This window comes from Electrophorus electricus, unplaced genomic scaffold, assembly GCF_041902795.1.
Source record: "Electrophorus electricus isolate QZ-2024a unplaced genomic scaffold, ASM4190279v1 Scaffold90, whole genome shotgun sequence".
Classification (NCBI taxonomy): Eukaryota; Metazoa; Chordata; class Actinopteri; order Gymnotiformes; family Gymnotidae; genus Electrophorus; species Electrophorus electricus.
The window spans coordinates 285,698-311,701 of NW_027658807.1; the positions used below are offsets into that span (position 1 = coordinate 285,698).

Sequence of the window (26,004 nt, forward strand, 5' to 3'; positions counted from 1 at the left end):
AATAGTCCACACTGTAACAGCACCAGTAGTTTTCTGAATGACTCAAATTACTTACAAGGACTAATTCATTCATAAACAAACTTATCCTAAGAAATATTTGAGATTTACACCTATACCATTTATGCTCACTTGGTCATTACTTACTGTATTCCAAAAGACCAAATCACACCTTTCAGTTCACCTTAAACTTCCTTTTAATGTCATGACCAACATACTGAGCACCATGCTTAACAGTGCCATACCAGATGTACTGCCAAAATCCCACTTTCAGGGTTTCTATCGACATCACCAGCTTTAGCAAGTCATTTTGAACAACTACTGGACATTTGCGAAAAACATATTTTAGACTGGAACACAGTAGTAATGATAAATAATTCTGCATTACCAACAGTACTTAAAACAGCACAACATATAGAAGCTGAATTTGTTATTTAATGGCGAAGCACATAGAAAGTGTTTGGCTGCCCCCTTGTGTTCATAATTTTGTAACCAGAGGGTTCTACAGTAAAACCAGAGCGACGGAAATAAACGCACACCCACAATTTAAAGAAAAACGGCCAAAAGCAAACAGATACTGTTTCAGAACTGTTTCAATACAACCATGAACAAAAATAAATAAATAAATAAAAAATACACTGTCAAACTTAATAAAAATAAATACATAAATAGATAGATATTAGAGAACTGTTATTAATGCACATTGGACAACGCTCACAAAATTCTATCCAGCATAACAATAAAGACCATTATAGATCAAGTTAAAAAAAAAAAAAACCACAACATGGTCATATTTAGGTCAACGTATGGAGGTATTTGAGGAGGTGATAATACAACAATGCGAGTTGTGGGGGTCCTTTTCAAGCCTGGATCGTAGTCTTAGTGCTAAATGCAAAGTAGTAAACCAAGATGCCAATAGCAGCAGCCAGCACTTCTGTAGACACCCAAGGGCCACTCCATGCTCCCTACACACACACACACACACACACACACACACACACACACACACACACACACACACACACACAGAGAGCAGAGATTAACCACCACTGATACACGGGAACATACAGACAGTTCAGGCACATGCTTGCCTCCATCAGTGTGAACTAAAACTGAATCAAACACAGAGGCAAACTGGTGACACTGGCATGAGAAGGTACACTCTGACTATACACTCCTACAAAAATCTATTTATTAGAAATACAAACACGGCATTCGCTTAAATCTAGTCTTAATGTGAAACAAATCTGTTTTATCAGATCTGTGTGGACACACAAATCCTATCTTTTCAGATTCTTTCAAATCTTATCGGATTCGCGTCATTTTAAGTAGTCCTAGATTGGATTTGTGGCCTCTTGGATGATAATGGTCAGATCAGAGTTCATTTGGCTTTTGCCGAATATGCATGCGCTTAGTGTTGTCATCATCAAAACAATGAAGGGCAACAACAGCTGTTTAACTATTATCTGATTACCCAACTGCATATAAATGCATTGATCAGGTCTGCAGTTATCGAATTATTAAGTGCATGCAGCTGCGTTCAGTGAGTATTCAATGAGTATAGGTTCGTTAGACTTAACGCAGTTCCTTGCAGACCTGGCATGGTGCATGCCGGTTAGATTTTTGTCTGAATTACATAAGGTGAAGAGGCACCACACTCCCCTTAGGAAAACAATGTACCTGTGAGCACAGTGGTTTTGCCAAGCATCATTTGAAAGACTCCCTACGGTGCATTTGCACTGCATGTAAATTCATCATCCAAAAATTCACCCTCATTCATGTTCAAGGAGGAGTCGTGAAAAAAAAAAAATGTATGAAAAAAACTGTGGGATAGCAGCCAGCAGGAAACTGACTCACGGCTTTGTAAGAGGACTTGAGCTGCATTTAAATTTCTACAAATTACACAGGGCAGCTGCATATCAGCATGAAAAGCTAGTAACAGCTGTGTCTGGTTTCCCCATTCTTTATTATCAAAAATAGCAAGAATACAGAAACAAAAGTAAAAGAAACACAGCATGGAAAAAGTCTCTGACATTATCAGTGCTCCTGGTGAGTTATTTTCATTGATGGCATTTAGCCGACGCTTTTATCCAAAGCGACTTACAATTTGAGTAAGTGAGGGATAAGGGCCTTGCTCAGGTGCCCAACAGTGGCAAATTGGCGATGGTGGGATTTGAACTGGCAACCTTCTAATTACAAGTCCAGTACTAAACTGCTGAGCTACTGAATACTGAGTCATGTCCCTTAAGTGGTGAAGCAGAGGGAGAATTCCATGCTACATGCAGTGGACCCATAGCGTTAGGGACTAGAGCCCATCCTCCAACTCTTAACTCTGTTTTGTGGGAAAAAAAACAGGACTGTTGTTGGCTGGATCATTTGATTTTTCTCTGAATGTGTGTGATGTTTTCCCCCTTCTCAACCCTGAAGTGACCAACACATGTGAAACCTGCGACAACAATGCTGTGCCCAATACGTGCATTCCAGCATAACATCCATGACAATTCCACTACTGCATCAGTGTCACTACTGTGTTGAGAATGGTCCACTACTCAAATAACATCCAGTAAGGGGTGGTCCAGTGTTTATAAAATGAGCCATCATGAGGGTAGAGGGTGGCTGAAACATGGAACATGGCCACCATAAAATGGGCATAACTGAAAGGAAGTAGTATGATGTAAGGAAGGTGTTTCTAATTAAGTGTTTGAGTACAAATGTTCAATCCTCAATCAGACAGCATATCCAGTCAATGCCACATTGAAGAATGAATAATTTGAGAAAATGCTTAGTTTTCCACTTACTCTGTGATCCACATTGACCGAGAAGAGGGGCTTGATTGTGTCTATATCCTCGTTATTCCTCTGAGCCTACAAGACACGTATACATGTTCTTCAGTGGACATTAAATACTTCATATCGCAGCAAAAGACCGTTAACCTCAGAAGCATTTCAGCTATCACTGACCAACCTTGCGCAGTGCACTGTAGGACTCCTCATCGAAGAATTTGACTTGGTATGTCCCCGAGCTGGCCTGTTTGTGTGGAAGACTCCACGACACCTGTTCGAATATCAAACCAACACATGAAGTAGCAGGGCTTGCTGCAACTGGTAAGAAATCACCCACATAGGAAACCTGGGGAGACTTTAGAAACAATGTATGTCAGATAAAGAATACCAACCTGGTACTTCCCAACATCCTGGCCCCTGGTCACTGGAAACTGCCTTCCGTTGACATCTGCATACAATGCCACACTCTGATGAAAAACAGGAATGTTGTTATTTTACTCATTTAATTACTCATGTTATCATAAAGTATGCCATAAATAACCCCAAATTACTTGTACTCCATTGGCACATGACAAGCTGAGCTCCACAATGAAGACAGATTCGGATGAGATGACAGCATCATTGGTCGTGTATGTTGATGGTCTAATGACTGGATCCAGGCAACTCTCCCCTACACACAGACACAGACACAGACAGACAGACAGACTTGTACGATATCTTTAACTCAGGCAAGTCAATGTCTTTTAGCTATCGGTACTCTTTCAGTCAAACCGAAAACTGGAGCTTGTTAGCTAGCTAGACTTGCAAATGTTGCTTAAATGTGCTGACAGCCAACTTAGCTAACTCAGTCAGTCAGTCAGTCAGTCAGTCCTACAGACAGCCAGCCAGCCAGCTAGATAGATAGATAGATAGATTTATTTATTTTTTTACTAATTAATGTTGGGGTCGCAAAAGCTTTCGCTAGCTATGATAGGTTACTGTTCAAGTGAAACGGTCCAAAACTGAACAGCACAATTAAAACTTTACAGTAAAAAAAAGCAATGTAATATCTATCGCTATACTTGTTTTCAAATTAGGAATTTAATATAGCTGTCTAGCTACACAGTTAGCTATCTATTTAGCGTTAAATAATTAAAAATTATTACCTTTGCACATGCAGACAAAAACCACTAAAATGAGTCCAATCTTAATCATCGTGGCACTGCCTATGTATATCGACCGCTCGGTTCCTCCAAACGCTAGCCACGTTCCTGAGAGAGCACGTCATCGCTGGAACGTCCACGACGTTACGCTATGAATTATGGGACGTTGAGTTCGAGGATTGAGCCGCGCCAAACTTCCTAACGCATCAATAGTTTATATTAAAAATGATTTGCAGAGATTACATGCACGCTTCCAGTTACTACGTAAATATATATTCTAAGCAATACTGCTACTTAACAAAAATATAGTTTCTTTTAACATGTTCATCTTCTGAGGTCACCCCGTAGATCTTTTGTTACTTTTCCTTTTACCGCAATGAATTATGCGCTATGATTTGTATGATTCAATATGGCCTAAATCGTAAAATACTGTTTACTTGTGCGACTTAGGAATTGTTCACTTAGCTTGCTGACATAAATTCACATAGTGCGTTTTAACTGTATGTACTTTTTCGGTGATCTGCAAAAATGTTTTTACTTCATTTTAATTCTACCTTTATCCCTGTTCGTTCAGTGTTGGAGCCACTGCATTCCCCCATGGGGATCAATAAAGGGAACCTTATCTTGTGGTCCAGGCTTAACTCGCACACGTTCGTTAGCAATTTACTTTTAGATTATCAACAATTGATAACTTAATATACTACTTTATAACGAAAAATATATAATTACAACAAGAGGCGTTTAACACGCTTGTGCAAAACAAACCAAAAAAAACAAACAACCATCGCGTCCACTTAACCCTGGTTAACCAGCAGAGTATGGTCCAAGTTGGTTTGATGGTTTTTGATGGCCAACTTGACTGAGCTGCTGGCAAATACAAATAAAAACTTACAAAATGTTGGTTAACAAGGTAAGCTTATCTACTATCTAAACAGCTAAATAATCAGTATGTTTTACTTAGTTCAGTGGTGGTAGTACCATCCAAATAAAATTGGCCAATGTATAAAATTATAAAGTGATGAAAAGAAATGGTGTTTTGGTGCATAAATAACCATAGAAGGTATTTTATCTAAGGGGGGCATTTAACTCCAAGACACAATATCCTGAATGAAGATGTTGACGGGTTCAATTGTTAAATTATTTTATTGCAAAAACAAGCAGGCAAAAAAAAAAAAAAAAAAAAAAAAAAAAAACCCCACAAAGAATCTGCAGCCTGTGGTGCACAATTTAGGAAATAAATACCTTCAGAAAATAAATTATTATTTAAGCAAATTAAGCTAGTATGTGTTATGCCGCTACTGACAATTTATATGATAATCATAAATGTAGAGAATGGCACAGATATGCACTAATGTAATATGATCAGGGAATGGGGAATGCAAACTTCTCCACTATTGTCATCAAACCTATTGGGTTACCATGGCATTTACTTTTGTAAGTAACTTCTCTTTTGTTAATAACTACCAACAGACCCATGCATTGTATCTCACTTTCAGAGTGTGTCAGGCCTAATTGTCCTTCTCTAATTCTCAGTCCATCTGTTCTGCCATTTTAAAAACGCCTCTTCCTCTCTGCACTGCCTCGTCTCCCCTGAGAGTTCTGTGGCAGAGAGGAAGACAAGGTCTCAGTGGGCAACGAGGAAGAGTGTGACACTTCGGGTTGCTCGCCAGACTGCTGGCGAGAGAGAAGCTCCTTGAAGACAGAATTCATCTGATGACACACGTCCTGTAAGAACGAAAAAAAAAAAACTCACAGTAATTGGTCAAGCAGTTTGGAAATTAGAGGTTATGGGAGCAAAGCTTCAAATTAATATTGTTTTCCAACCTTGTCCACCTCTATTTTCATCTCCTCTCCTAATTCACTGTCAACTGCAGACCTTCTCATCTGGGGACTGTTAGGGGGACAATATATCAGACAGATGTCTTGAAATTTTGCCTTTTAGCATGCTAGAGATGTGAAATTACTCAAGTGGTAGACCGCAGACGTATCTGCTATTATTATTTCGGAAGATAAAGCATTAAAAAGTGGGTTTTTGCTTCCGCACCCTATTGGTTTACGTAAAGCCCCTGGAGAAGTGGCTTGCCGCATATGTTGCCCTGTGGGTATCTGGAGGGTAATTTTGCCTGCATGCACATGGCTGGCACTAACTCCAGACTTCTCACTGGAAACCCTGGGCCTGAAATTGAACACAGACAATCCATATGCACATTTAACCTCTTAATTCTCTTCATAAAGCTAATACACCAAAGTTAACCCAAGGTAACATGATGTACTAAAAGATAAACCATTCTCATCTGTTTAATTTGGAAGAATGGATGCCTTGGTGGTTTCGCTCATACCATAGACGTTATGCGCATGGTACAAACGAGCAGGAAATTTGCACCGTTTGCTGAGGTTAAATCACCGTATGTGGGTCACCCCGGCTGGTTGCTCCACTGTCTGGCTTCCACTGCTGCTCCTCTCTCTGTCTCTGTGATCTTGCCCTCCCGCCGCACTTTAAAGATGAAAAATGAGAAAGAGGAAGGTACAAAAGGTATGAATGAGAGCAATCCAAGGGTAGCTCTTCTGGTATATTAGCAAATTTCTCAGTGATATTGTTCATGGCAGACCACAGAATTGGTATCGAACAGAACACTGATGGGGGTGAAATCAGGAGGATCAGAAGGGGAACGACGTATGAAGACTCACCTTGGCATGCTAATGTATTTATCTGGGATAAGACCTTTTGTGCCGTTCACTTCCCCTCTCCACCAATCAAAGGAGGCTCTGCTGTGAAGTAGGACACGTTCACCCTGTTTGAAGGACAGCTCAGCTGTCGAACGTGCCGTGTAATCAAACAAGGCTATTCCCTCCAGCTCTGCACCATACAAAATGCAGATTCACATTTAGCAACACTTTTGACACTCATTTCATGTACAACCTTGGAGAGGCAGTGAGCTGTCATATGCATTTTTTTTTTTGCTCACCCTCTTTGACTTCTTTGTGCGGTGATGCGTCCGATTCCAGCTCCCCCTCTTCTCCCGCAACCTCACTTTGGGTACAAACATATATCCATGTTTTTTTGCACATCTTTGCACATACTCATGTGTATGTGTGTGGGTGAGATTCTCACATATCCTCTTGTTCAAGTGTCATGCACGTCTCATAAACGGGTCCGTCCAGTTCGCTCTGGCTGGGAAAGATACTCTCATGCTGGGTGATGATGGTTTTGACGATGGCATTGATCTGCTGGAGTGCGACAGCGTCTGCATCCTCAGGCCCCCTGATCAGACTGGGCCCAAAACACACGGCCAGGTTGTAGGGCTGCATCATGTTCTCATCACTGTACTGGGAGACACTATACACACACACACACACACACACACACACTTAGAGCCATGACTTAAATGTACATTTAAGGAATGTTAGACCAGTCCAGCGTTTCATTACTCACTGGTGGAGGAATGCAAAGAGGTATCTCATCACAACAATAAGTGGGGGAGGGTAGGAGAGGATGACTCTCTTTAACTCTGCTACTTTCTCCATCTCATCTTCTGTTTCTATGAAAAAGAAAAGGGGAAAAGGACCCTTTTTTATAACATCCATTTCAACTGTAAAGCAAAACCCACAGTGTCGAATTAACAAATGTTTTTACTCTTACAGTGTTCATCTGTGTTTATCTGGACTTACATTGCTGTAGGTGGCAGTTCAACACCTTTTACTATGTAAAGCACTAGATGAAAAAAAAACCAAGGTACATTCTTAGCATGTTTTTGTTGAAAAAAGGAACATTCCTCACGTCCACACGCCATCAACTGGTCGAAGCTGTCTTTAGGGAAGAGGGGATTTTCCATTCCTCTGAAATACAGCTTCAGTACACCTGCCACTGAGTCCATGTCGCATGTCTCATCAGCCAGGGGGTCGTCCCCTGCAGACACGGACATAGCACACACAAAGAACATTGGCCTCCATCATCACTAGCTCACAGTGGAGGAGGAACTCTGAAATGCACATGACCGACAGAGCGGGCTCACATACCTCTCTCAAATGTATCCCTTAGCCGGTTGACCTCTAGCTGGGAGCCTGGCACTCGGAAGATGCCCTCATGGTGTAAGCCTGGTCGAGAAAGAAAGCAAAATAGAGGTGGCATTGAGAAAGGGACCAATCCCGATCTAGCCAAGAATATCTTTTCAGTGAACAATATCCATGGATTATGAAATGAACCTCCGACATGCAGAAACACCCTAAAGCACAAGGCTCTGCTGTGCGTTGTAACCAGACACGTTAATTAATTAAAATCTATCCTCTTTTTACCACTGAGATTGATGAACCTGACGCAGCTCTCCACCACCACAGGAATCGGCTCTCCGGATGCCTGCAGGAGAGGCGTTGAGGCTTAGAAGCGCTGAGAGCACATGCTGGACCATTCTGTGGCTGGCCAGAGAGGGGGTGTACCTGGATGTAAGACAGCAGGTCTCCAAAGAAGGGGCTTAGGCTGGTCTGAGCAGACAGCTGACTCTTCTTTTGGCGAACAGACTTCCTGGAGCGCTTTCTTATGCAAAAAATGTAACTGCGATTAGCACTTGGCCAAGAGACAGCGAAGGAGTCATATTGGAGGAATATATTGATGATTTCAAAGCAGTGCTGTCATGCCATACCACACTGGACTAACAACCTTAATAACTACTCTGTGAATAACACTATGGATTTTTCTATTGACACATCACTAACACTAAAATAAACACTACTGTTTTTTAATGTCTTTATGCCTTTGATCACCCAATATAAGGGTTTTTAAATTTATATTCAGGCAGTAAAATGGCAATTACTTGAAAAAACGTATTGTGTTTATGTAATTCATATCCTTTGCCTTGAGTGTTGTCTCACATGTCAAGAGATTTAAATGACATTTTACTAAAATGGAGATGGATTGGAGCTTAAAGGATAGCCGGCTACTACATAGTACTTTGGTTAAAGTTGTTAATTCTTAATATGAACTCTGTCCTCACCTGGGATGGTGACTGTCAACAGTTCCAGCTGGTTAGGGACAGGCAGAGAAACTAGATTTAGTATCCATTGACAAAGATTTTTTTTAAAAGATAGGTAGACTGAATTTACCTTTTTGTATTGCAACTTTGAGTAGATCATGCCTTGCCTGTAGTTTTGACGCTAAGGAGCCAGTTAAGAGATAGTCTTTAACTTTCTGTGAGACAAAGGGTACACAATCAATAAACATGAGAGCCATTTCCTACTGCCTTCACGTGATACACTGTATGGTCATTCTTTCTTAAAGTAAACTTACCATAAAATAGGAGTTCTCCACTTCTTGCAGATTGGTCCTACGTTTTGCTTGATTGAACTTATTGTTTGAGACTTCATTGGTACTCTCGGGTGATTGGCTGGTAATGTGCTCAGGGGTGGAGCCAAAGACATCCTCATTAATACAGTCAAGCATGGCAGTGTGAGCAACCTGGACCATGTTACTGAGCTGTGATGAGAGTCAACATTGCAGGGTTTGTAACTGAATATTGAACTATACTTAGTTCAATGAAACAATTTGTAATTTGATGGTGCAGTACAAACAATACTATAATATGACTAACATTTACAACATTGAGGTTTAAGGGCCTTGCTCAGGGGCCCCAACAGTGGCAACTTGGCAGCAGTGGGGCCTGAACCAGCAACCATCTGATTATAAGTCAAGCACCTTAACCACTGAGCTACCACTGTGTGTTAAACTGAATGAAATTTTGTGAAAGCACCTCTTCATTTTCACTAGTGACCAAGGACAGCCTAGTCTGCAGCTGCTGGAACCGAGTCTCAAGCTCACTCTTCATCTCACAGTCTGCACTCACTTCACACACCTGCTCAAAACAAGACATGAATGAGTCAGACTGTACAGGATATACAGAATAAACGTACCCACAAACACACCCACCCACACACCCACCCACACATCCAAAAACACTCACACAAACAAACACACAGACACATACATGCACACATGCACAAGCACACCAGGGCAAATGCTCGCACATATGCCTTCTCTGGTAACCTTTCTTGCACACGCAAATCCACCTTCTCCCCCAACCGCCCACAGTTATTACAGTACTTGGTCTCCTTCATGGGGCTGGTATTGAAAGCGGAGCGGCAGGCAGAAGGTGGCCTCGTGCATCTGCATCAGTGTGTCTCTGTCATGGTTCTGATCCAGGCCCGAGAGAGCACCAGCCAACTGCTGCAGCCCTGAGCCCAGGTTATGGTGGGACTGGGAGCGTCTGGACATGTACAGCCTCAGAACCTGAGACAGTGACTGGTGGAATCCTGCATCACTGTACTACAACAACATGAAGAAAATTATAAGAAAATGCATGAGGAACATTATGCTAATGCAACTTCTGGTCCACATTTACGCTCTTACATGCACTAGCTTCTACGCCATGGCTATGTGGACTACTCACATCGAAGAGGCTGGAGACATCATGCAGGAAGTATTTGTTCATGGAAGCATTGGCAGCTTCCAGGTTGAGCAGATAGTCATTGCGTGCTTTGTTGCACTTTAGCTGGATCTCCTGAACTTTACACTGTCTCTGCACATATGAGAAAACAGCCACACAATGAAACCATGCAAACAAACAAAGCAAAAACCACTGCCCACACGGCAACACTTGAAAAAACCCAGGCGCTTACTCTGTCAATTAGAAAGGAAATCTCATCTGAACACAGGCAAATTGCAAAGGGCATGGGCATGCATAGCACAGCAAAGAAACGATGAATAACATTCAAACATGAGAGATAGACATATTCTTATTGCACCTGGTCATACCCAGTTCATTCTAAACCATGTCAGATAAACACAATGTAGTCCAAAGTCAAACACAACCTTTTAAAATTACATTACAGTAAAAGCTTAAAGTTTCCAAAAGTGTAAATAATTCCAGATGATCATAAAGGCTACTTTGGCGAAAATGATAAGTACTTACAACTGGAAAAAAGGCTGGCAAACCCTTTGGAATTTAACTTAAAAGGTGATCCTATCATCATATCATTATAACAAATAAAACCTGACATTTAGACAAAAGCAAGGCAAGTTTATTTACAACCCCACATCAGAAAACAGTGGGACAGTATGCAAATAAAACATTGCAGTGTTTCTTCAAGAAAGCTAATTGACTTTTATTTCATTGCAAACAGTATTAACACAATATATTCCATGTTTTGCCTTGTCAACTTCATTTGTTAATATACATCCATTGCTGCATTTCAAGCCTGCATCACATTCCAAAAAATTTGAGATGGACGCAATTTAGTGCTAGCAATGAGGTTTAAAAAAAAAACAAAACTAAATAAGGATAAATAATAAGTAATAACTTCAAACAAATGATGTCAACATGTGACTGCAATCATGATTTGGTACAAAAGCAGTATCCATGAATACCTGATAAGAAAAGATCTCCAGTTTGGCAACAATGCGTGAGAAAATTAATGAAATTTAAAACCAATGTTCCTCAAAGACTGGAAGGATTTGCGGATTTCTCCCTCTACAGTGAATAACACCATTAAACGATTCAATAAATTGGGAGGAATTTCAGTGCGTTAAGACCAAGGACATAAGTCTCAGCTGAACACTTGTGATCTCCAATCCCTCAGATGGCATTGCACCAAGAACTGTCATTCAACAATGATATAATCACATGGACCTTAGCAATTACCTTAGCGAACTCCTGTCAAACATGACAATACAGAGTTACATTTGCAAATGCCGCAGTTTTATGTATAAACAATCCTATATTAAATACTATGTTTACTTTGCAAAATAGAAGTCTTATGTTAGCTATTTTTGGAAGCAGCATCAACATCTGGGATGGAGCATCATACAGTGGAAACATATTGTGGTCAGATGAATCAGTATTCCAATAATGGACCCCATGTGCCCTTTTCAACCACAGTAACTTTGGCTTGATATAGGATGAAAAGCAGACTTACTTTCTCGATCAGTCTCTCTATCTTCCTTGCAGCGCTCTGTTTCTGTTTCTCTTCCTGTTTGGCAGCTTCTTTCAGTTTGACCTCGGCGGACAGGTACTCAGTATGGTACTGGGAATATGTTTTTAACGTCTACGCACCCAAACGTAACACAGATTAACGGTACGGAAAGCCAGGTCATACTTACAGCCAGCCTATGCTGGACTGGCAGGAGGAGACTATTGCGATACTCAAGGCTGAGTATTTAACCAGCCCAGCCAGTCTGTGAAGTTAAAAAGAGTGTACTTACAGTCTGCAGCTCCACCGTTACCTTCAGCAGACCATCCTGTAGCTGAGTGCAGATGTCTTTACTCTGAAGGAAGATAAGCATAAAAGAGGTTAAATAAAAAGGAGAAACAAGAAATCTTTTATGCATATAGCAAGTCAGTTTCCTCAAATTCAGTTAAGTGTTCTGTCAATGTAGAATTATTTTTATAGTGAAAATGAACTAGTGAGCTTTGGTTGCAAGTGGTTATGTATCTGTATGTTCATAGGTCTGTCTATAACTCTGTGTGTGCGTGCGTGTGTGTGTGTGTGTGCGTGCGTGCGTGCGTGCATGTACAATATGGGTAACACCTCAGTGCATCAGTGTTATAAGTATATGTAGTGTGTGAGAGTACTTTTTTTGCCAGGCGCTGAACATGTTCCAGGCAGCGTGAGAGATCCTGAGGTAGCGCAGTACTGCAGCTGTCACTCAGAGCACTGTGATCTTTGCTTTCCTGCCGCGTCTGAGACAACAGCATATGCCAACAGTGCACCGCTGACTGGCTACTAGACTCCTTTCTAAGACACAGAAATTCAAGCAGAAAAGAAAGGAAGTGCGACAGACATACCAAGACAGTTAGAGAGACTACCATGCTTTGGCTATTTAATCTTCATAGCCCTAAGCAATGCCGACAACTAATGCATGGTAAACCTCTTATATATTCACATAAGTATAATATTGTGGACTGTAATCTGCTTTCCATTGCAACACAGCTAATGAAAAAGTATATTAGTTCGAATGTTATGCCAAATACCCTACACGATGGGGATTTGTATTACTAAACATTCAGGTTAAAGAACCTGCTATAAGACAAGCCCTATATAGAGGTGAACTCTAAATGACCTCGCTTTCCCGCGCTCACTTTCTGCTCTTGGAGGTGAACTTGTCGACGAGCTTGTCCAGCGAGCGGGCGTACTCGCTCTCGATCTCGCCCCGCCGGCGCAGGTAGTCACTCAGTTCCTGCAGCACCTGGCTCTTCTGCTCCAGATGGCTATCAAACACTCGCAGCTGCTCGGCAAGCTGATTACGAACCTCTGGGGGGGGGGGGTTAAGATGTAAGGAGAGCGAAAAATTCATTCTCTGCACATAACATTTCATCCTTGTTGATTTTTGCAAAACACACAAGCTGTCAAATGATGGAAATGTTTGCTTTGTCGTACTCGCTACTTGACTAAAAGTAGAAATGTTTATGTTCTTTTCTAGACACAATATTACTTATCTTTGTACATTATATTTACCTCTGTTCTCTAGTCCAGTTTTTTAATATGGTACATTTTATTACTAACGAGTGAGGAACATCTTTTAGTTCCTTCATGTTATTAAAATGTTTTATTTTAACAGTTCCTTCTATCAGGGTTTCTTTTATGAGACCACACCTCCTCATGTGAGAACATTGGAATTGATAAAACAGCTCTGTTGCACTCTAATGCGAACATCACTTTTTTTTAATTTTTATTTTTTATAAACTACTTCCTTTTTAAGGACTCGGTTTGATTTCCCTTATTATCCGATGGTACAGATTTCATAGAAGCACAGCGACAATACACTCGATCTAGACTCAGATCTCAGGAGTCTACTGAAATGAGGCTGACACAGGAGGTCATTAAAATCCAAACTATAAGTTTAGAAAGTAAGTCACTGCATCTACTCTGAAATCCAGTAAATAATCAACTTGAGTAGCACAGGACAAGTAAGACTTAACATCTGAACTGGCTAGGGCAGAAGTAGCTGAGGGAAGTGTTCACAAAATCTCTGGCGTGGATACCTCAGCAGGCTACCCATCGCCACACTGAGCCAGTTCAACTCTTCAGTCAAGATTTGAATGCCAGTCTTATTAAAAGCTTTATGTGGTTTCTGTCAGAACTGAAGAATTCAGTTAAGCAAATTTCTATGTTTTAATGCTAAAGCAGATGATTGCCTGCTTTACTCACAATCTGAGAATATATCTATCTAACTGTATTTGATCACATTTGATAAATATTAGATAAAAGGCCAAGTACAAAAATTTGAGCTGTTTTAAGATTATTCCCTGAGTTATCATTTTATTAAAGGTTTACCTAATTTTGCAGCTAATTGTATGTTTATGTGTGTGTTGATTGTTGCAGCTGACTTGTACTGGAGACCTGTCCCTTGTGTTACCTCTACCTCGAACATCTCTCATGAGGGCAGGTGGTAGCTGGATGCATGTTTACATTGTATACATTTATAAATGCATTTTCAAATAGTGATTATGCAAACACTTGAATACAGTATACGTTTGAATCTATACAAGCTTATACACAACACCATTCTGCTGCAACAGGTCATTTGTGAAGGTGACGAGAACATAATTACCATCAGTTAATGAACTCTTAAGTATAAACAGATCAATGGAGTGGTAGCCCATGCATTCCGCTATAGAGCAAGTTAACCTATGACACCTTGGTGTATACTGAGCACTCACCCAGCCACACTTTAGTAGTGTCATCTTAATTTTTGCTCTCATATCCTTACAAATGTATTCAGTGTTTTGAACTTCAAAGGGTTTGAAATTGTTGCAGGTGTTCTATCTTATGGAGCTTGCCTTTGGAGAAGAATGGCCAAGGAAAGCGTGGTGTTTTTGGTCTGCTCCTACCTTTGATCTGTGTGTCGTAGTCCGCACCGCCGACTCTCCTCAGTTTGACGTTGTATGACGACATCGTAGCACTGTCTGCGTGAAACCCTGCATTGAACACAGTGTCCCTTAGGAGGAAAGGCATGAGCAGAGAAGGAGTTCCCTGCACACGGGCTAAACATGGCTGACCACTGTTATACTTTGGTTAGTCACATGCTTTCGGTCATCCAAATAGGTTAGCACATACTGGACATTAACCAGTGACAGCCAGTTGACCTGTCCAGTGCTCCCGGAGACATGGGGTGACTTGCACATCAACATGTCATGTGCACACAGTGGAAATGACTGTGTTGCCCTTACATAAGAGCAAGCAAACACTGGATCGAAACTGAGTCAGTGCATCTTCATGTCATCCTGTTTCTTCCATTACACTCAGTTCTTAGTGCCCTTCAGAGGAGCTAATTATAGTGTACAGAAGTAGAAATGATCTTGTGCTTGTGTGTGTGTGTGTGTGTGTGTTTGAAACTATGGGGGTGATGGATGAAGAGCAACCTAGTGAAAGTAGAGATTATGGAGATACACGTTGTGGGACTATGGAGATATAATTGAATTCGGAACTGAATCAGTTTGATCCGAATGGCCCCAACATGTAATGCTTAATTCTAATAGAGTTGCATATGATGACAGAGTTGCTAAACTGTGCTTCATGTATTTGTCTCACTGTTCTGTGTTAGAGAAAATATTCACCCAGAGGTTATTAGTAGCTAAAGCTTCTACAATAGATCTAGAAAACTGTAGGCACTCATTTGCAACTGTAAATAGGTATGCTTATGTAAGCAACAAGAAAGCACAGTATGAAAGGACGAAGTGAAAGGACAGAAAATGTGTGCTTGCGATTTCCCTGTGCACGCAGTGCTGGGTGCACGCTGTCATGCACTCTTTGGGCATGCATCAGAGGGAAACCTGCAATATAGTGCACTCGCAGTCTCACGTTTCTCACCCTTTGTGTGATAGCTGGTGACAGTGGCCTCAAAAAAGGGAAGAACGCAAGCTTCCTGTGTTAGGATCAGCAGAACCCTGAGCAAATCCTGCTCACTCTCACCATGAGTCACTCCTCCACTCTCTTTCTCTCTATCAATCAGCAAAAAGAAGCAGCTTTCTCTTTTGCCCTTGAATGAAACAGCAGAAAGTGGCACAAAAATAGAACCCATTTGTGTTATTAATTAAAAGCTGATTCCGAATATACGTTCATTCGGCATACCACAGACATATCTTTGCTGGTTTTATTTTACCAGGTACAAATATAGTTCTGAGACTGCTGAAGAACTCGTTTAAAAGCAGATCACCTGTTTGCGGTTTCATAGTCCACAGTCAGCCTTCTAAAACCAAACGTACAACAAAACCAAGCTACCTAATTAAGGCCTTAAAATACCAATTTCTAAAGAGTGATGAGCAGTTAAATCATAGCACATTCGACCGCAAATTTTAAATCTAAAATATAAAGTAAACCTGCAAGAGACTTACCCAGGATGGATCCTCATGTACTCTCACATGGACCTCCAAATATTTAACGATACCAACACACTCCGTCTACCTGCATTAATACGTCCTCTTGCCGTACATCAAACACTCCCTCCCTTACACTCTTTCCGAGACACACATGCTGTCAGAGCTAGCAATACTGTTCTCCCACAGACTGCGATAATGTGAAACACTTCGAGTCCTTCCTCCTCCTCCTCTTGGTGCTGCCCACTCATTCTGACGCAGCACACGCTCTCAGCACCAGAAGCGTTCTTCGCAGCTAGTCCCTCACGCTTCAGCCCCTCACCCACCCCTCAACGCAAGACTTCACACAGCACGGCTAACCCCGAGGTAAGTCATAGCACAAGCCGCTGACAGCGTCAATGTTGAAATAGTGGATACATCCATAGAATTAAGTCGCTGCCAGTAATTCAGCGTTTTGTCAGTAGGGTCGTGGTAACTGTAGCCTCCCCTGAGCATTTTCTCACAGAAACAAACAATGCTACCAGTGACAGTTAAGAGGGAAAGTAAACACTGAAAGTGTGGAATGCAATACTGTAACTTTTATGACATGATGAAAGATAGTGAATGAATTTTTCACCTTTTATTTCTGTGCCCCTCTTATGTGCTCTTATGTTTTCTCTTATGTGCGTACATACAAAAGAATGAGCTATAAATATATCACTTGCGTAATAAAAGACATAGTGCCTGTCTGAATGAAGCATTGTCTAACAGCTATCATTAGGGTGGACGAAGAACAGGAAACAACAGCACCCAGACAGAACAAAAAATGCAGAAGTGTCATCATACATCCATCTCAATCTTTAGAGCACATGAAATATACATGACATTCAAACATGTGAACTGCGCCACTGAGAGAAACAAAGCAGATGAAGTTAAGATTTGGTTTTAAATGACTGCATGCAGGCAAAATCATGCTATGTTCCAGAGCCAGCCACTGCTACTTCTGTCTGAAGACTGTCTTCTTTTAATTTAATACATCTGTATGCAATTGTAATAAAGACTCCACACACAGAGACTAAGAAGCTCTTAGCACCATCAGTGAGATGCAAGGTTCATGGGACGAGACCATGCAATCACCAGTACTTAGCTCAACTAAGTTTTTCATTTCACACATATTGCTACAAAACAAAATTGCGAAGTTGCTTCTCACACTTACACTCATACAATTTTAGCAATGTCCTTAGAAAGCAGAAATGCCAAGCACTGGCCATGCCAGCTTTCTGCTGCTAATGAGCAAATCGGTGAGAAAAACCAAACACCCCCTCAACAGCTCCCATAACACCATAACAATTCATACATCTCGACCCAAGTCGTTTGAATTTATTAATGTAAGCTGTGTCACTCAAAGCTTGTTTTTTGTTATTTTGAAGTTTTTATCAAAACATTAGAAAATGAAGAAAGTCTCCCAAAGATTAGCTCTGGGTTTACAAACAGTGTGATAAGCATGAGTCTTGCTGCTGGTTTTTGTTGCACAAAGTTCTCTAGAGTTCCAATACCATGTGACTAGTTTTAAGGTGCATTAAATAAAGTCGACAGTGCTGCACGTTGATTCTGATCTCCAGGATCAGTCATCTCATGAAGTGAGAATAACAGCAATTCTGTTTAATGTGAATCATGTCAGTTTCCATCAGTCATGTCTTTGAGGTCTGAAAGTAAAACAGCTTCCGGAGAAAGTTGAAAGACCCAGGCATTTGCTTGTATAGGCCTTTAGCAGATATTTGAGAGACTTCATTGTTGACCTGCAGAAAATAATATATGCATAGATATATGGGATTGCAAACATGTTTTGAAAAGAAAATGACATTAAATGAGCCAACCTGGAGACATCTTGTGTATGGAAGAGAAAAGTTTCAATTTTTAAGGATGAATCTCTTTTGAATAATAACGGTAGCACTATACAACATTCAGTGAACAGCAAATATGCAATACTAGAGAATGGGAAAAATAACACAATTATGATCATAAAGCAATCGGAGACAAATAAATCAAAAGAACATGGCATACCATCATTAGCATGGTGACGAGGTCATCAGTGGCAGCATTCTGCTCCAGTATGCAGTCAAGCGTCTCCACATACCAGGAGCCTGTATTGCTGTCCCTCCAGGAGACATATCCTGGGGACAGAACTGCTTCAGTACTGCAAACAAACACTAACTACTCTCAAAACTCTTCTGCAAACTTAATAACGATTTCGGTGATCTTTTTCAGGGGCATATTGGAAACTTGATATAAGAAGGAATGTACAGTAATTGTATGGACAAAGGCAGTAATTGTACACTTACCAGCCACCTTTGTTTTGTTTTGTTTTTTTAAAGAAATAACTACTTTGTACATGAACTAAATTACACTGTAGCCATGTTGACATGCATCATTTGTCACCCGCCCTGTTTTTATTCTGTTTCTGATCGCAGGACCTCTGATAAGATAACCAACTGTTCTTGAAACAGCATTAACACTGAAACAGTTGATGTTTTAAGCATCAGTAGAACTGCTGAGCTGAGAATGTTGTGTCTCTCAGAAATATTCAGCCAACACAGGTCCTATGGTCAGAAAGTGACTGCTGGTTCATAAAGGATGGCCACCACAAACTGACCATGCCACAGATTATAACCATATAGCTAAAAGGTATTTCATAAAGTGACTTTTGAGTGCATATTCTTTTAGAAAAAGAATGTCAGTTCTTGAATTATATCTGATAGTACAGTAGTCCATAGCAAACACATGCACTCTTGTACCTGGAAAGGTGGAGTAGGACACTAGAATATCGCTGGGTGTGGGAAGAGTGGCTCTGGCGTCAGGCTCATCAGACAAGCTGAGCGAGTCACTGCTGGAGGACGTGGGAATGGCGTCCGTCTGGTCATCCATCCCACCTGCCATGGGCCGCACCTCATCCGGGGACACCTCGAAGCCAGTATCCTTCTCGCCTACCAAAATGTGTGACACGTGCACAAACACGCAAACACACACGCAAACCCCCCCCCCCCCCCCCCCACACACACGTTGAGAACGATCATATTTGAATCCAAGTTTGCGAAAATCTTTCAGTCAAATCAATAAATAATAAATCAAACTGAACCCAGCACATGGTCATTCATACTTTGCACTAAATGTTTTACTTACAGGTCTAAAAAAGAAACCAAAACAATAAAGCAGAAAAAGATACTTCTGTCATTCTTTCTGAAGATATAAACATTATAGGCTCTATTATTTAAAGGCCATTAAATAATATGTCAAGTACAATTAAGTTAACATCAGGCTCTGTCTGGGGAACTAAGGAAAGCTAAATGCTGATCGGTTAAATGCACTTTGCACAGAACGGAAGGAAGAAAGACAGCAAATCCTGCCTTGTCATGATTCTGTGGTTGGTTCTCTAACCAGGAAAGTAATTGGCATGTATCTGAAGACCTTCCTCTCTCTCTAAAACGGGACGCCTGACTGAAACGCTGAGGCCATGGGACAGAAAAAAAGCCAATCGGCAAGCAACAAAGAACTAAAAGCAGTGTAGGACCGTAGGGATCCTGTAGTCACCTCCTCCGCAGGCCTGGATGAAGAAGAGCTTGGGCTTGCTCTGCAGGGAGGGACAGTTCTTGCCATTGAGGTAGTTAGTCATGATCTGAACGGGGACAGAGCGACCATCCACACCATGGACTGCTCCAGGGAAGCGATTGTTGTTTGACTGAACATCAGAAGAGACAGAGCAGGCATTACAGAAACAAGCTTAAGCTTTTCTTAGCTGAATAATTAGAAAATGTTAATGTTAAATATAGCACACTATAATATAAGGATGTATTGGATAGGAGATATATATATATATATATATATATATATATATATATATATATATATATATATATATATATAAGAAATATTACATTTCATTACATCAGACAATTTATTAGTAGTAAATGAAGCTGTGTATTGTAATAAGAGTTATATAAATGGAATTACTAAGTTTTTCAGAAGTAATCATTTGACCAATTTCTGCATGATTTTCCTAATTCTACTGTACAATTACAGTATTAGAGACAATATTATTTTAAAAGAAGTCCAAACAGAAACAAATCTTACATGTTTCCATTGAAGTTAAGCAATTTTATTACAATGTAGATCCAATATGTTGCAAAAAAAAGGTGTATGTCTCATTAAGACGCATTTCAACACACGTACCTCAGTGCCATGTGACAAGATGACCACCACACAGCAGTCATAGCCGGAGTGATCTGTACTGGCCAGCACAGACAACTGATGTTTTATTTCCTGTGAATGAGACAGAAAGGCGTCAGTTCCAAAACTGCAATCACAGTATCATGGAAATACAAAGATCAGTCCCTCACAAAGACATACGTATCCGTCCTGATACCTAACACAGAAGTGCTTACCTTACACTTCAAGTTCCTCCGAACAGTAACACAAAAGTTGAAAGATTCGAACCGCCTCTTCAGCTTGTCACAGTCAATGTCAGACCCAGCCCGATTCTTCAGGTCTGAGGCAGGGTCAAAATCCACGTTGTTGATGATCAAACAGAGCCCACATGGGTTGGCTTCTATCTTATAAGACTGAATGTGGAAAGAAAAGCAGTATATTTTTACAGCGGTAAACAAAGACATGACAATAAGGCTTGTGAGATCTAAGGGTCATGCACTAAAAATCTTTTGACCTGGATGCTCTCACGCCTTGGCCTAGGCAGCCTGGGTGCTAAACTTTCACCCTCAGGAGCTACAGGAAAAGGAATATTCGGCTTAGTCAAATAACTCTGTTATTTGCAATGGTGTACATTCCTTAATAGTGCCTTAAGAGATGGAACCCTATACATACATAGGATAGGAAGTGCTGGTTTTAGTGGCACTAGCTTCTGAGGACCATCACCTCTGTCTGGCTTTTTACCATCTATAGGATGTGCTGTTGAAGCATAACACAGAAATAATGAGGAATAGAGGTTTCTGTACTTTGGAAAAGAGTACTTGTGCAGTACTTCTCATTGTGAAGTAAATCATTCCATAAAAAAATACACTCACAGATTGGGAAAGGGACGGCAGAAGGTAGCACAGGCAGGGATGCTGGGACAGTAACTGGACCTTCACTTTGTAGTATATTGACCAAAGTGTGATGTCCAGTTTCGCGAAGACACTCAAGAAAGGCAGGAAATGCTCTACTCCCTCTCATCTGTAGGTCCTTTACCAGCTGCCTGGCTTGGTCACGTCTGGTTCCGGCGCTCTGAGAAAGGCAACTAATCCTTATTCATGACTACCCAAGAATGTACAAGAATGTAACTACTAAAAATATATTAACACTTTTTTATGATCGGACTTGGACTCTGAGCGAAATTGTATAGACAGCTAACATTTTAAAGAGCTCCTTCAAAATCTGTACATTTCACATGATTATTATTCGAGTTTCCACGCTAAGTCAAATGTCAAATTCTCTTATCTGAAATTCCATGACCTACAATAAATAGGAAAACAGGCCAAATGTATTAAATGGGTACCAAGAAATCAAGCAACCATAAAAACCACTCATATTCGATTATTTGTTTATTATAAACGGCAACTAAAATTTAAAGATGGAAGCTACCATGCTACAAACAATTTTCCCTAATACTTCATAACTTGACCGAAATGTATCAAATCCCCCGACTTTCCATGTCTGGAATAGACTTCTTAAAATTCCATATTCCATAAAGAATTCCCTGACCAGTGAGAGTCCTGTAAACTTAGCTAGCTAGGGTTAGCTAACCTAGCTACATCATCGCCAAACCTTTATCTCATCTATCATGTCTTCAGTGAAGATGCCCCTTGACAAAAGTCCATCGTAGACATTTGAAGGATCCAAATCTTTAACAATATTAGTCCTGTTCAGTTGAAGGATATTTTTCTGACTAGCATCCATTCTGTGTAAAAAGAAAACATAACAGTAAACATGAGTTGTAGCTCCCCCAAAATAGGAAATTACAAATGAATTAGAAATGAGGAAACTAGAATTAAGGTAGCTAACGTTAGCCAGAGTGCTAGTGCACTAACGTTAGCGTTAGGTAGCGTGCCGTACATTTAGCTTGGCATCTTACGACGTAAACATATTTTATTAAGTAAAGAACAATACGACAAAAAGTGAGAAACAGTCATAGCTCAAATGTTCAAAAACAATAAATGAAGATGAGTAACGCTCTATCATTTCTATTTGCCATGACTTACGTATTCTTCCGTGTTTACACTAGACGAAACCATACGTCACTCCCTGACTGCGTAGTACCATGAGTTAAACGCAGAACGAAAAAGAAAGAAAGAAAAAGGAAGGAAGAAAAAAGGAATAAAGGCTTTCTTGGGTTTAAATAGATATACAGTGAATATTCTGTAGTGTTTGATAATATTTCTGACTGTCCTTGAAAATATTTATTGGTATATTTATTTATTGGCAATGCATGCACTCTTATACTCGACAAGATGATCTCGCTACAAATCTGGCCACTAGATGGACCACTCAGGTAATCCAGGGATGTTGATGCTCAAAACAGGCTACTTTCATTATTATTGCTGTTGTGGATGTTGTTGTTGTTGTTATTAGTTTACAAACAACGGTCTTGTGCAGTTGTTAGACTTAAACATGCTTCCAAATGGCTATAAATGGCCAGTTTTGCTAGGTGCGCGTCATACATGCGGTAGTAATCTCGCTCTATAACTGCTTAATCTCCATTTATTTCCTCTGATTCTATACTTCACTTTCAGATCTTGAACTCGGGTATACTGTACAAATAACATTAAAGATAACAGTTACTTTACATGTGAGTTATTGATTAAAAAACAAAACAAAAAAACAATAGGTAAACTGCCAATGGCGCCAACACGAAGGAAATGGCACTTCTTCATTACCTAGAACTGATCACAAATCGAAGTCATAACTAAAAAATAAAAAAAAAGGTTTAATTTGACCCATTTGCGCTCTACTGCGCCTCACTAGACGACATGTAGGGATGACAGCTCTCCACTTAACTGGAACTGAATGAATGGGGCAGGACATATTTGCTTTATGGCAGAAAAGTAACAGAAATAGACTGGTAGGAAAAAAAGGGGGAATGGAAACCAACGTTTAGCTCTAGAGAAGTGTACAAAACAAAATAAAACCAAATCAACCGAAGGCAGAGTTGTAATACTAAGAGTGACGACGATTCGCCTGAAGGAAAACTATCCCGTCGAGGCTGAATGAGTTGCAGGCGGATCTGCTGCTCGGTAAGAATAGGCTACTTACTGCCAACTCTGTGCAACAGGTTAGTGCGACTTTGAATCGTTGCAGTAGCTGGCTAGCTAGTTACTCCGTGTTGGAAGGTTTATTTAAGAATTTTCCAGGCACCAAAATGTCGTCACCAGATGCATGTAAAAGCGATAAACAATTTTAAAAGGTTAACTAGCTAGCTAATTAGCGCAGTGGCAGCTGTAGGAAAGGTAGCGATAGCAAACCTAGGGTTAAAAGGTAAACCACATAGGAAAGTGTATGTATGTGTGTATGTATATATATATATATATATATATATATATATATATATATATATATATATATAATCTCTTAGCTACCCTAAATCTAGCTGTTTAAGGTAACTCGGAAAAGGGTGAACTCGTCAAGCAGTAATTTAATAACGGACATGGGTTAGCTATATGTTTTATCCATTATCCCGTTTTTTGTAGAGCCTTCCTAGCTAAATGGTTCCAGTCGCGTAAGTTCTTTGATAACCTGCGGACAGCTGCATCAAGTTTTAGCATTGCTAGGGTTAGCTAGGTTAGCTAATTTACATCAGCACTAAGATTTTAGTCGCTTAAATTGAATTTATCGCAGTGATGTTAAATGATGATGATAAATACTTGTATAGTGCATTTGAAGAAACAGAATACTATCAGTTTAACTAGTATGTGGTTACAGGCTGAACAAAGGAAATAATGATCTAGACATCTTATTCCCACTTTGCCGTTGTAGGATCTGCTGGTCCTTTCAGCCAGCTGTTTCTACCTCCGCCTGCACCAGTCGGATTAAATGCAGCGTTGTATAAATCCTGGATGGTTCCAGACAAGACCATGAATACAGCTCTTCACAAGTCTCCTCCTAGAAGCTGGCTTGGGATTCGACTACGTCTCAGTAAGATTTTTCTTTACGCTTCACCGTTATGTAAAATAATTGTAATTATTGTCATTTCTAATTATAGACTACACACTTGAGACTCACTATAGGACCCTACCCTATCCGACTTGTCGCAATATGGATGAATAAATCGTAGAGGCATCTCGGTCTATATAGTGTAGTTAACTATACCTCATAACATGAGATGATGCAGCTCTTAACTTGATGATAACATGTACATTCAGACTTGATCAATTAATTTAGCCACGGATTAGCCATAATCACTTTTTTCATTCTGAAATGAGCATGGAGGATGAAGTTTTATCAATTCTTTCATAATTGCCTTTAACTGAGCTTCATCTATACACACTCTTTAATGTGTGCCACCTCATAAGATGGTTGATTGTGTTCCTGCAGTTCCTCATCCGGTCCTTATACATTTGCAAAGAATTGCTGTATTATTCTTAGAGATTGTTACAAGAAATTATAGGTATCTGCTAGCCTAAATTACTTAATGTTGAGCTCCCTTCACCATGTAAATCTTGCATGGTCCAGGCTTTGCCTCAGTTTGTATTTTACAGAAAGAAAATTGGAAGCTGGTCTTCATGTATATTTTATAACATTGAAAGACCGGACAGTAGGCAAATATGCTTTTGCCTGCCTAGTTATACGTTTTACAATGGCAAATGTCCCAGGTACACAATGATTGCTTGCCAGAACTATGACAAGATTATCCTGGTAGCCTGTAATATTATCTGTCAAGCCTGCAGTAGTGATTTATATTTAGCCATCCACTGGCTAGAATACTACCATGGGATTGTAAGCCATGGAGGGATAAAGCATGGCCTTACTGATCCAGGCAACAGGGAATCGGTCCTCCTTGAAATACAAGGCTTTCTTATGAATCTGCAGACATATGGGTAATTTACCACTCATATGTGTTTGTATATGGACTTTATTATTATAGATAGATTTTTATATATTTGTGTGTGTGTGTGTGTGTGTGTGTGTGTGAAATTCCAGGAAGCAATTGCAGTGTACCATAGTCTAAATATTTAACTATGTACTGTAATCAAATATATACATTCTGCAAGGCTAAATCTTTGATTGATTAGTGCCTCTTGCATTAATCCCTTACACAAACAATATTAGGGCAGTGGGTTCCATAATATATCGTTCTTTAGTGTGTTTAGTACAGTAGCACTGATGCTTTTCTGCCAAAAGTAACATGACCTCATTAGTCATGAATAAAACATACTTTAGGGACATAAGAACAACGGTGTGTATGCATGTGTACATGTGTTTAGTGTTTAATTTGACTTATTCATTGCATTATGCAGACTTTTACAAAGCTGGTAGCATGCTTGTAGCACATTTAAACGAGTCAGTCAATAGAAAAGGGTGTTTTATAGAATGTGCCTGCCTGATTATAATATTTTCCAATATTTCAGACCTGTCTTCTGACAGATTATAATTCAAAATTTACACAACATAAATGTAACTGTCTGTAAATGTAAAAGGCTGTTCCTGCTAGATTGCATGATTATAGCATGTCATTGCTTCAGCGACCTAAACCAAACA

The 26,004-nt window shown here is 40.1% G+C and overlaps 4 protein-coding genes and 1 long non-coding RNA gene across 11 annotated transcripts in view; 2 read left to right on the forward strand and 3 right to left on the reverse strand.

Annotated features, from left to right (window-relative positions):
* Nucleotides 1-176: 176 nt before the first annotated feature.
* LOC145656765 (translocon-associated protein subunit delta-like) lies at nucleotides 177-4,039 on the reverse strand. Its single transcript, XM_081709787.1, has 6 exons — nucleotides 3,926-4,039; nucleotides 3,332-3,450; nucleotides 3,173-3,247; nucleotides 2,962-3,051; nucleotides 2,796-2,861; nucleotides 177-962 (listed from the first exon to the last, which is right to left on the reverse strand). Exons 1-6 carry the CDS (start codon nucleotides 3,972-3,974, stop codon nucleotides 858-860), a joined length of 504 nt encoding a protein of 167 aa, XP_081565913.1. The 5' UTR covers nucleotides 3,975-4,039; the 3' UTR covers nucleotides 177-857.
* A 1,007-nt stretch (nucleotides 4,040-5,046) lies between these two features.
* On the reverse strand, nucleotides 5,047-16,464 carry arhgap4a (Rho GTPase activating protein 4a). Of its 3 annotated transcripts, none has more exons than XM_035521522.2 (25): nucleotides 16,303-16,464; nucleotides 15,779-15,909; nucleotides 14,800-14,886; nucleotides 13,048-13,219; nucleotides 12,541-12,703; nucleotides 12,171-12,233; nucleotides 11,885-12,013; nucleotides 10,360-10,488; nucleotides 10,014-10,235; nucleotides 9,664-9,765; nucleotides 9,204-9,389; nucleotides 9,020-9,104; nucleotides 8,911-8,938; nucleotides 8,357-8,453; nucleotides 8,216-8,276; nucleotides 7,940-8,017; nucleotides 7,701-7,829; nucleotides 7,356-7,461; nucleotides 7,035-7,259; nucleotides 6,889-6,953; nucleotides 6,611-6,779; nucleotides 6,327-6,416; nucleotides 5,967-6,098; nucleotides 5,747-5,813; nucleotides 5,047-5,647 (listed from the first exon to the last, which is right to left on the reverse strand). In XM_035521522.2, exons 1-25 carry the CDS (start codon nucleotides 16,317-16,319, stop codon nucleotides 5,474-5,476), a joined length of 2,907 nt encoding a protein of 968 aa, XP_035377415.2. In that variant the 5' UTR covers nucleotides 16,320-16,464; the 3' UTR covers nucleotides 5,047-5,473. The 3 variants fall into 3 exon arrangements, with proteins under 3 accessions (XP_035377415.2, XP_035377416.2, XP_081565910.1); XM_035521523.2 differs by having other exon boundaries at nucleotides 15,779-15,947; nucleotides 16,303-16,461; XM_081709784.1 differs by lacking the exon at nucleotides 15,779-15,909 and having other exon boundaries at nucleotides 16,303-16,461.
* A 72-nt stretch (nucleotides 16,465-16,536) lies between these two features.
* Nucleotides 16,537-19,398, forward strand: LOC145656766 (uncharacterized). Of its 2 annotated transcripts, none has more exons than XR_014122359.1 (3): nucleotides 16,537-16,650; nucleotides 18,735-18,948; nucleotides 19,067-19,398. It is a non-coding gene; the product is annotated as an uncharacterized LOC145656766 (long non-coding RNA). The 2 variants fall into 2 exon arrangements; XR_014122360.1 differs by having other exon boundaries at nucleotides 16,544-16,650; nucleotides 18,842-18,948.
* On the reverse strand, nucleotides 16,889-22,598 carry LOC145656764 (caspase-9-like). Of its 2 annotated transcripts, none has more exons than XM_081709786.1 (11): nucleotides 22,512-22,598; nucleotides 22,078-22,210; nucleotides 21,339-21,537; nucleotides 21,139-21,222; nucleotides 20,981-21,039; nucleotides 20,703-20,879; nucleotides 20,491-20,580; nucleotides 19,852-19,999; nucleotides 19,059-19,247; nucleotides 18,328-18,437; nucleotides 16,889-18,062 (listed from the first exon to the last, which is right to left on the reverse strand). In XM_081709786.1, exons 2-11 carry the CDS (start codon nucleotides 22,207-22,209, stop codon nucleotides 17,955-17,957), a joined length of 1,296 nt encoding a protein of 431 aa, XP_081565912.1. In that variant the 5' UTR covers nucleotide 22,210; nucleotides 22,512-22,598; the 3' UTR covers nucleotides 16,889-17,954. The 2 variants fall into 2 exon arrangements, with proteins under 2 accessions (XP_081565912.1, XP_081565911.1); XM_081709785.1 differs by lacking the exon at nucleotides 22,512-22,598 and adding an exon at nucleotides 22,366-22,505.
* Nucleotides 22,599-23,306: 708 nt separating this feature from the next.
* LOC145643233 (pleckstrin homology domain-containing family G member 5-like) overlaps nucleotides 23,307-26,004 on the forward strand; it is a 43,861-nt gene continuing 41,163 nt past the window's right edge. The window contains exons 1-2 of one of the 3 annotated variants that reach the window (XM_081709797.1): nucleotides 23,307-23,581; nucleotides 24,283-24,441. In XM_081709797.1, coding sequence (XP_081565923.1) covers nucleotides 24,363-24,441 — 79 coding nt within the window. In that variant the 5' untranslated portion in view covers nucleotides 23,307-23,581; nucleotides 24,283-24,362. The remainder of the gene's footprint in view (nucleotides 23,582-24,282; nucleotides 24,442-26,004) is intronic. The other 2 variants (XM_081709791.1, XM_081709792.1) reach the window with 2 other exon arrangements.

What these genes read in the sequence shown, in the direction of transcription:
- LOC145656765 (XM_081709787.1), bottom strand. Translation starts at nt 3,974, where the DNA reads ATGATTAAGATTGGACTCATTTTAGTGGTTTTTGTCTGCATGTGCAAA. An exon ending in CCTACAGTGCACTGCGCAAG is followed by an intron (nt 2,862 to 2,961) that starts GTTGGTCAGTGA and finishes CGTGTCTTGTAG; the next exon opens with GCTCAGAGGAATAACGAGGA. An exon ending in CGGTCAATGTGGATCACAGA is followed by an intron (nt 963 to 2,795) that starts GTAAGTGGAAAA and finishes GTGTGTGTGTAG; the next exon opens with GGAGCATGGAGTGGCCCTTG.
- arhgap4a (XM_035521522.2), bottom strand. An exon ending in TTCAGCGCCTGGCAAAAAAA is followed by an intron (nt 12,234 to 12,540) that starts GTACTCTCACAC and finishes ATCTTCCTTCAG; the next exon opens with AGTAAAGACATCTGCACTCA. An exon ending in AAGGGATACATTTGAGAGAG is followed by an intron (nt 7,830 to 7,939) that starts GTATGTGAGCCC and finishes CCGTGTCTGCAG; the next exon opens with GGGACGACCCCCTGGCTGAT.
- LOC145656764 (XM_081709786.1), bottom strand. Translation starts at nt 22,209, where the DNA reads ATGGATGCTAGTCAGAAAAATATCCTTCAACTGAACAGGACTAATATT. An exon ending in ACCAGCACTTCCTATCCTAT is followed by an intron (nt 21,040 to 21,138) that starts GTATGTATAGGG and finishes CTTTTCCTGTAG; the next exon opens with CTCCTGAGGGTGAAAGTTTA. An exon ending in TCTTGTCACATGGCACTGAG is followed by an intron (nt 20,000 to 20,490) that starts GTACGTGTGTTG and finishes TCTGATGTTCAG; the next exon opens with TCAAACAACAATCGCTTCCC.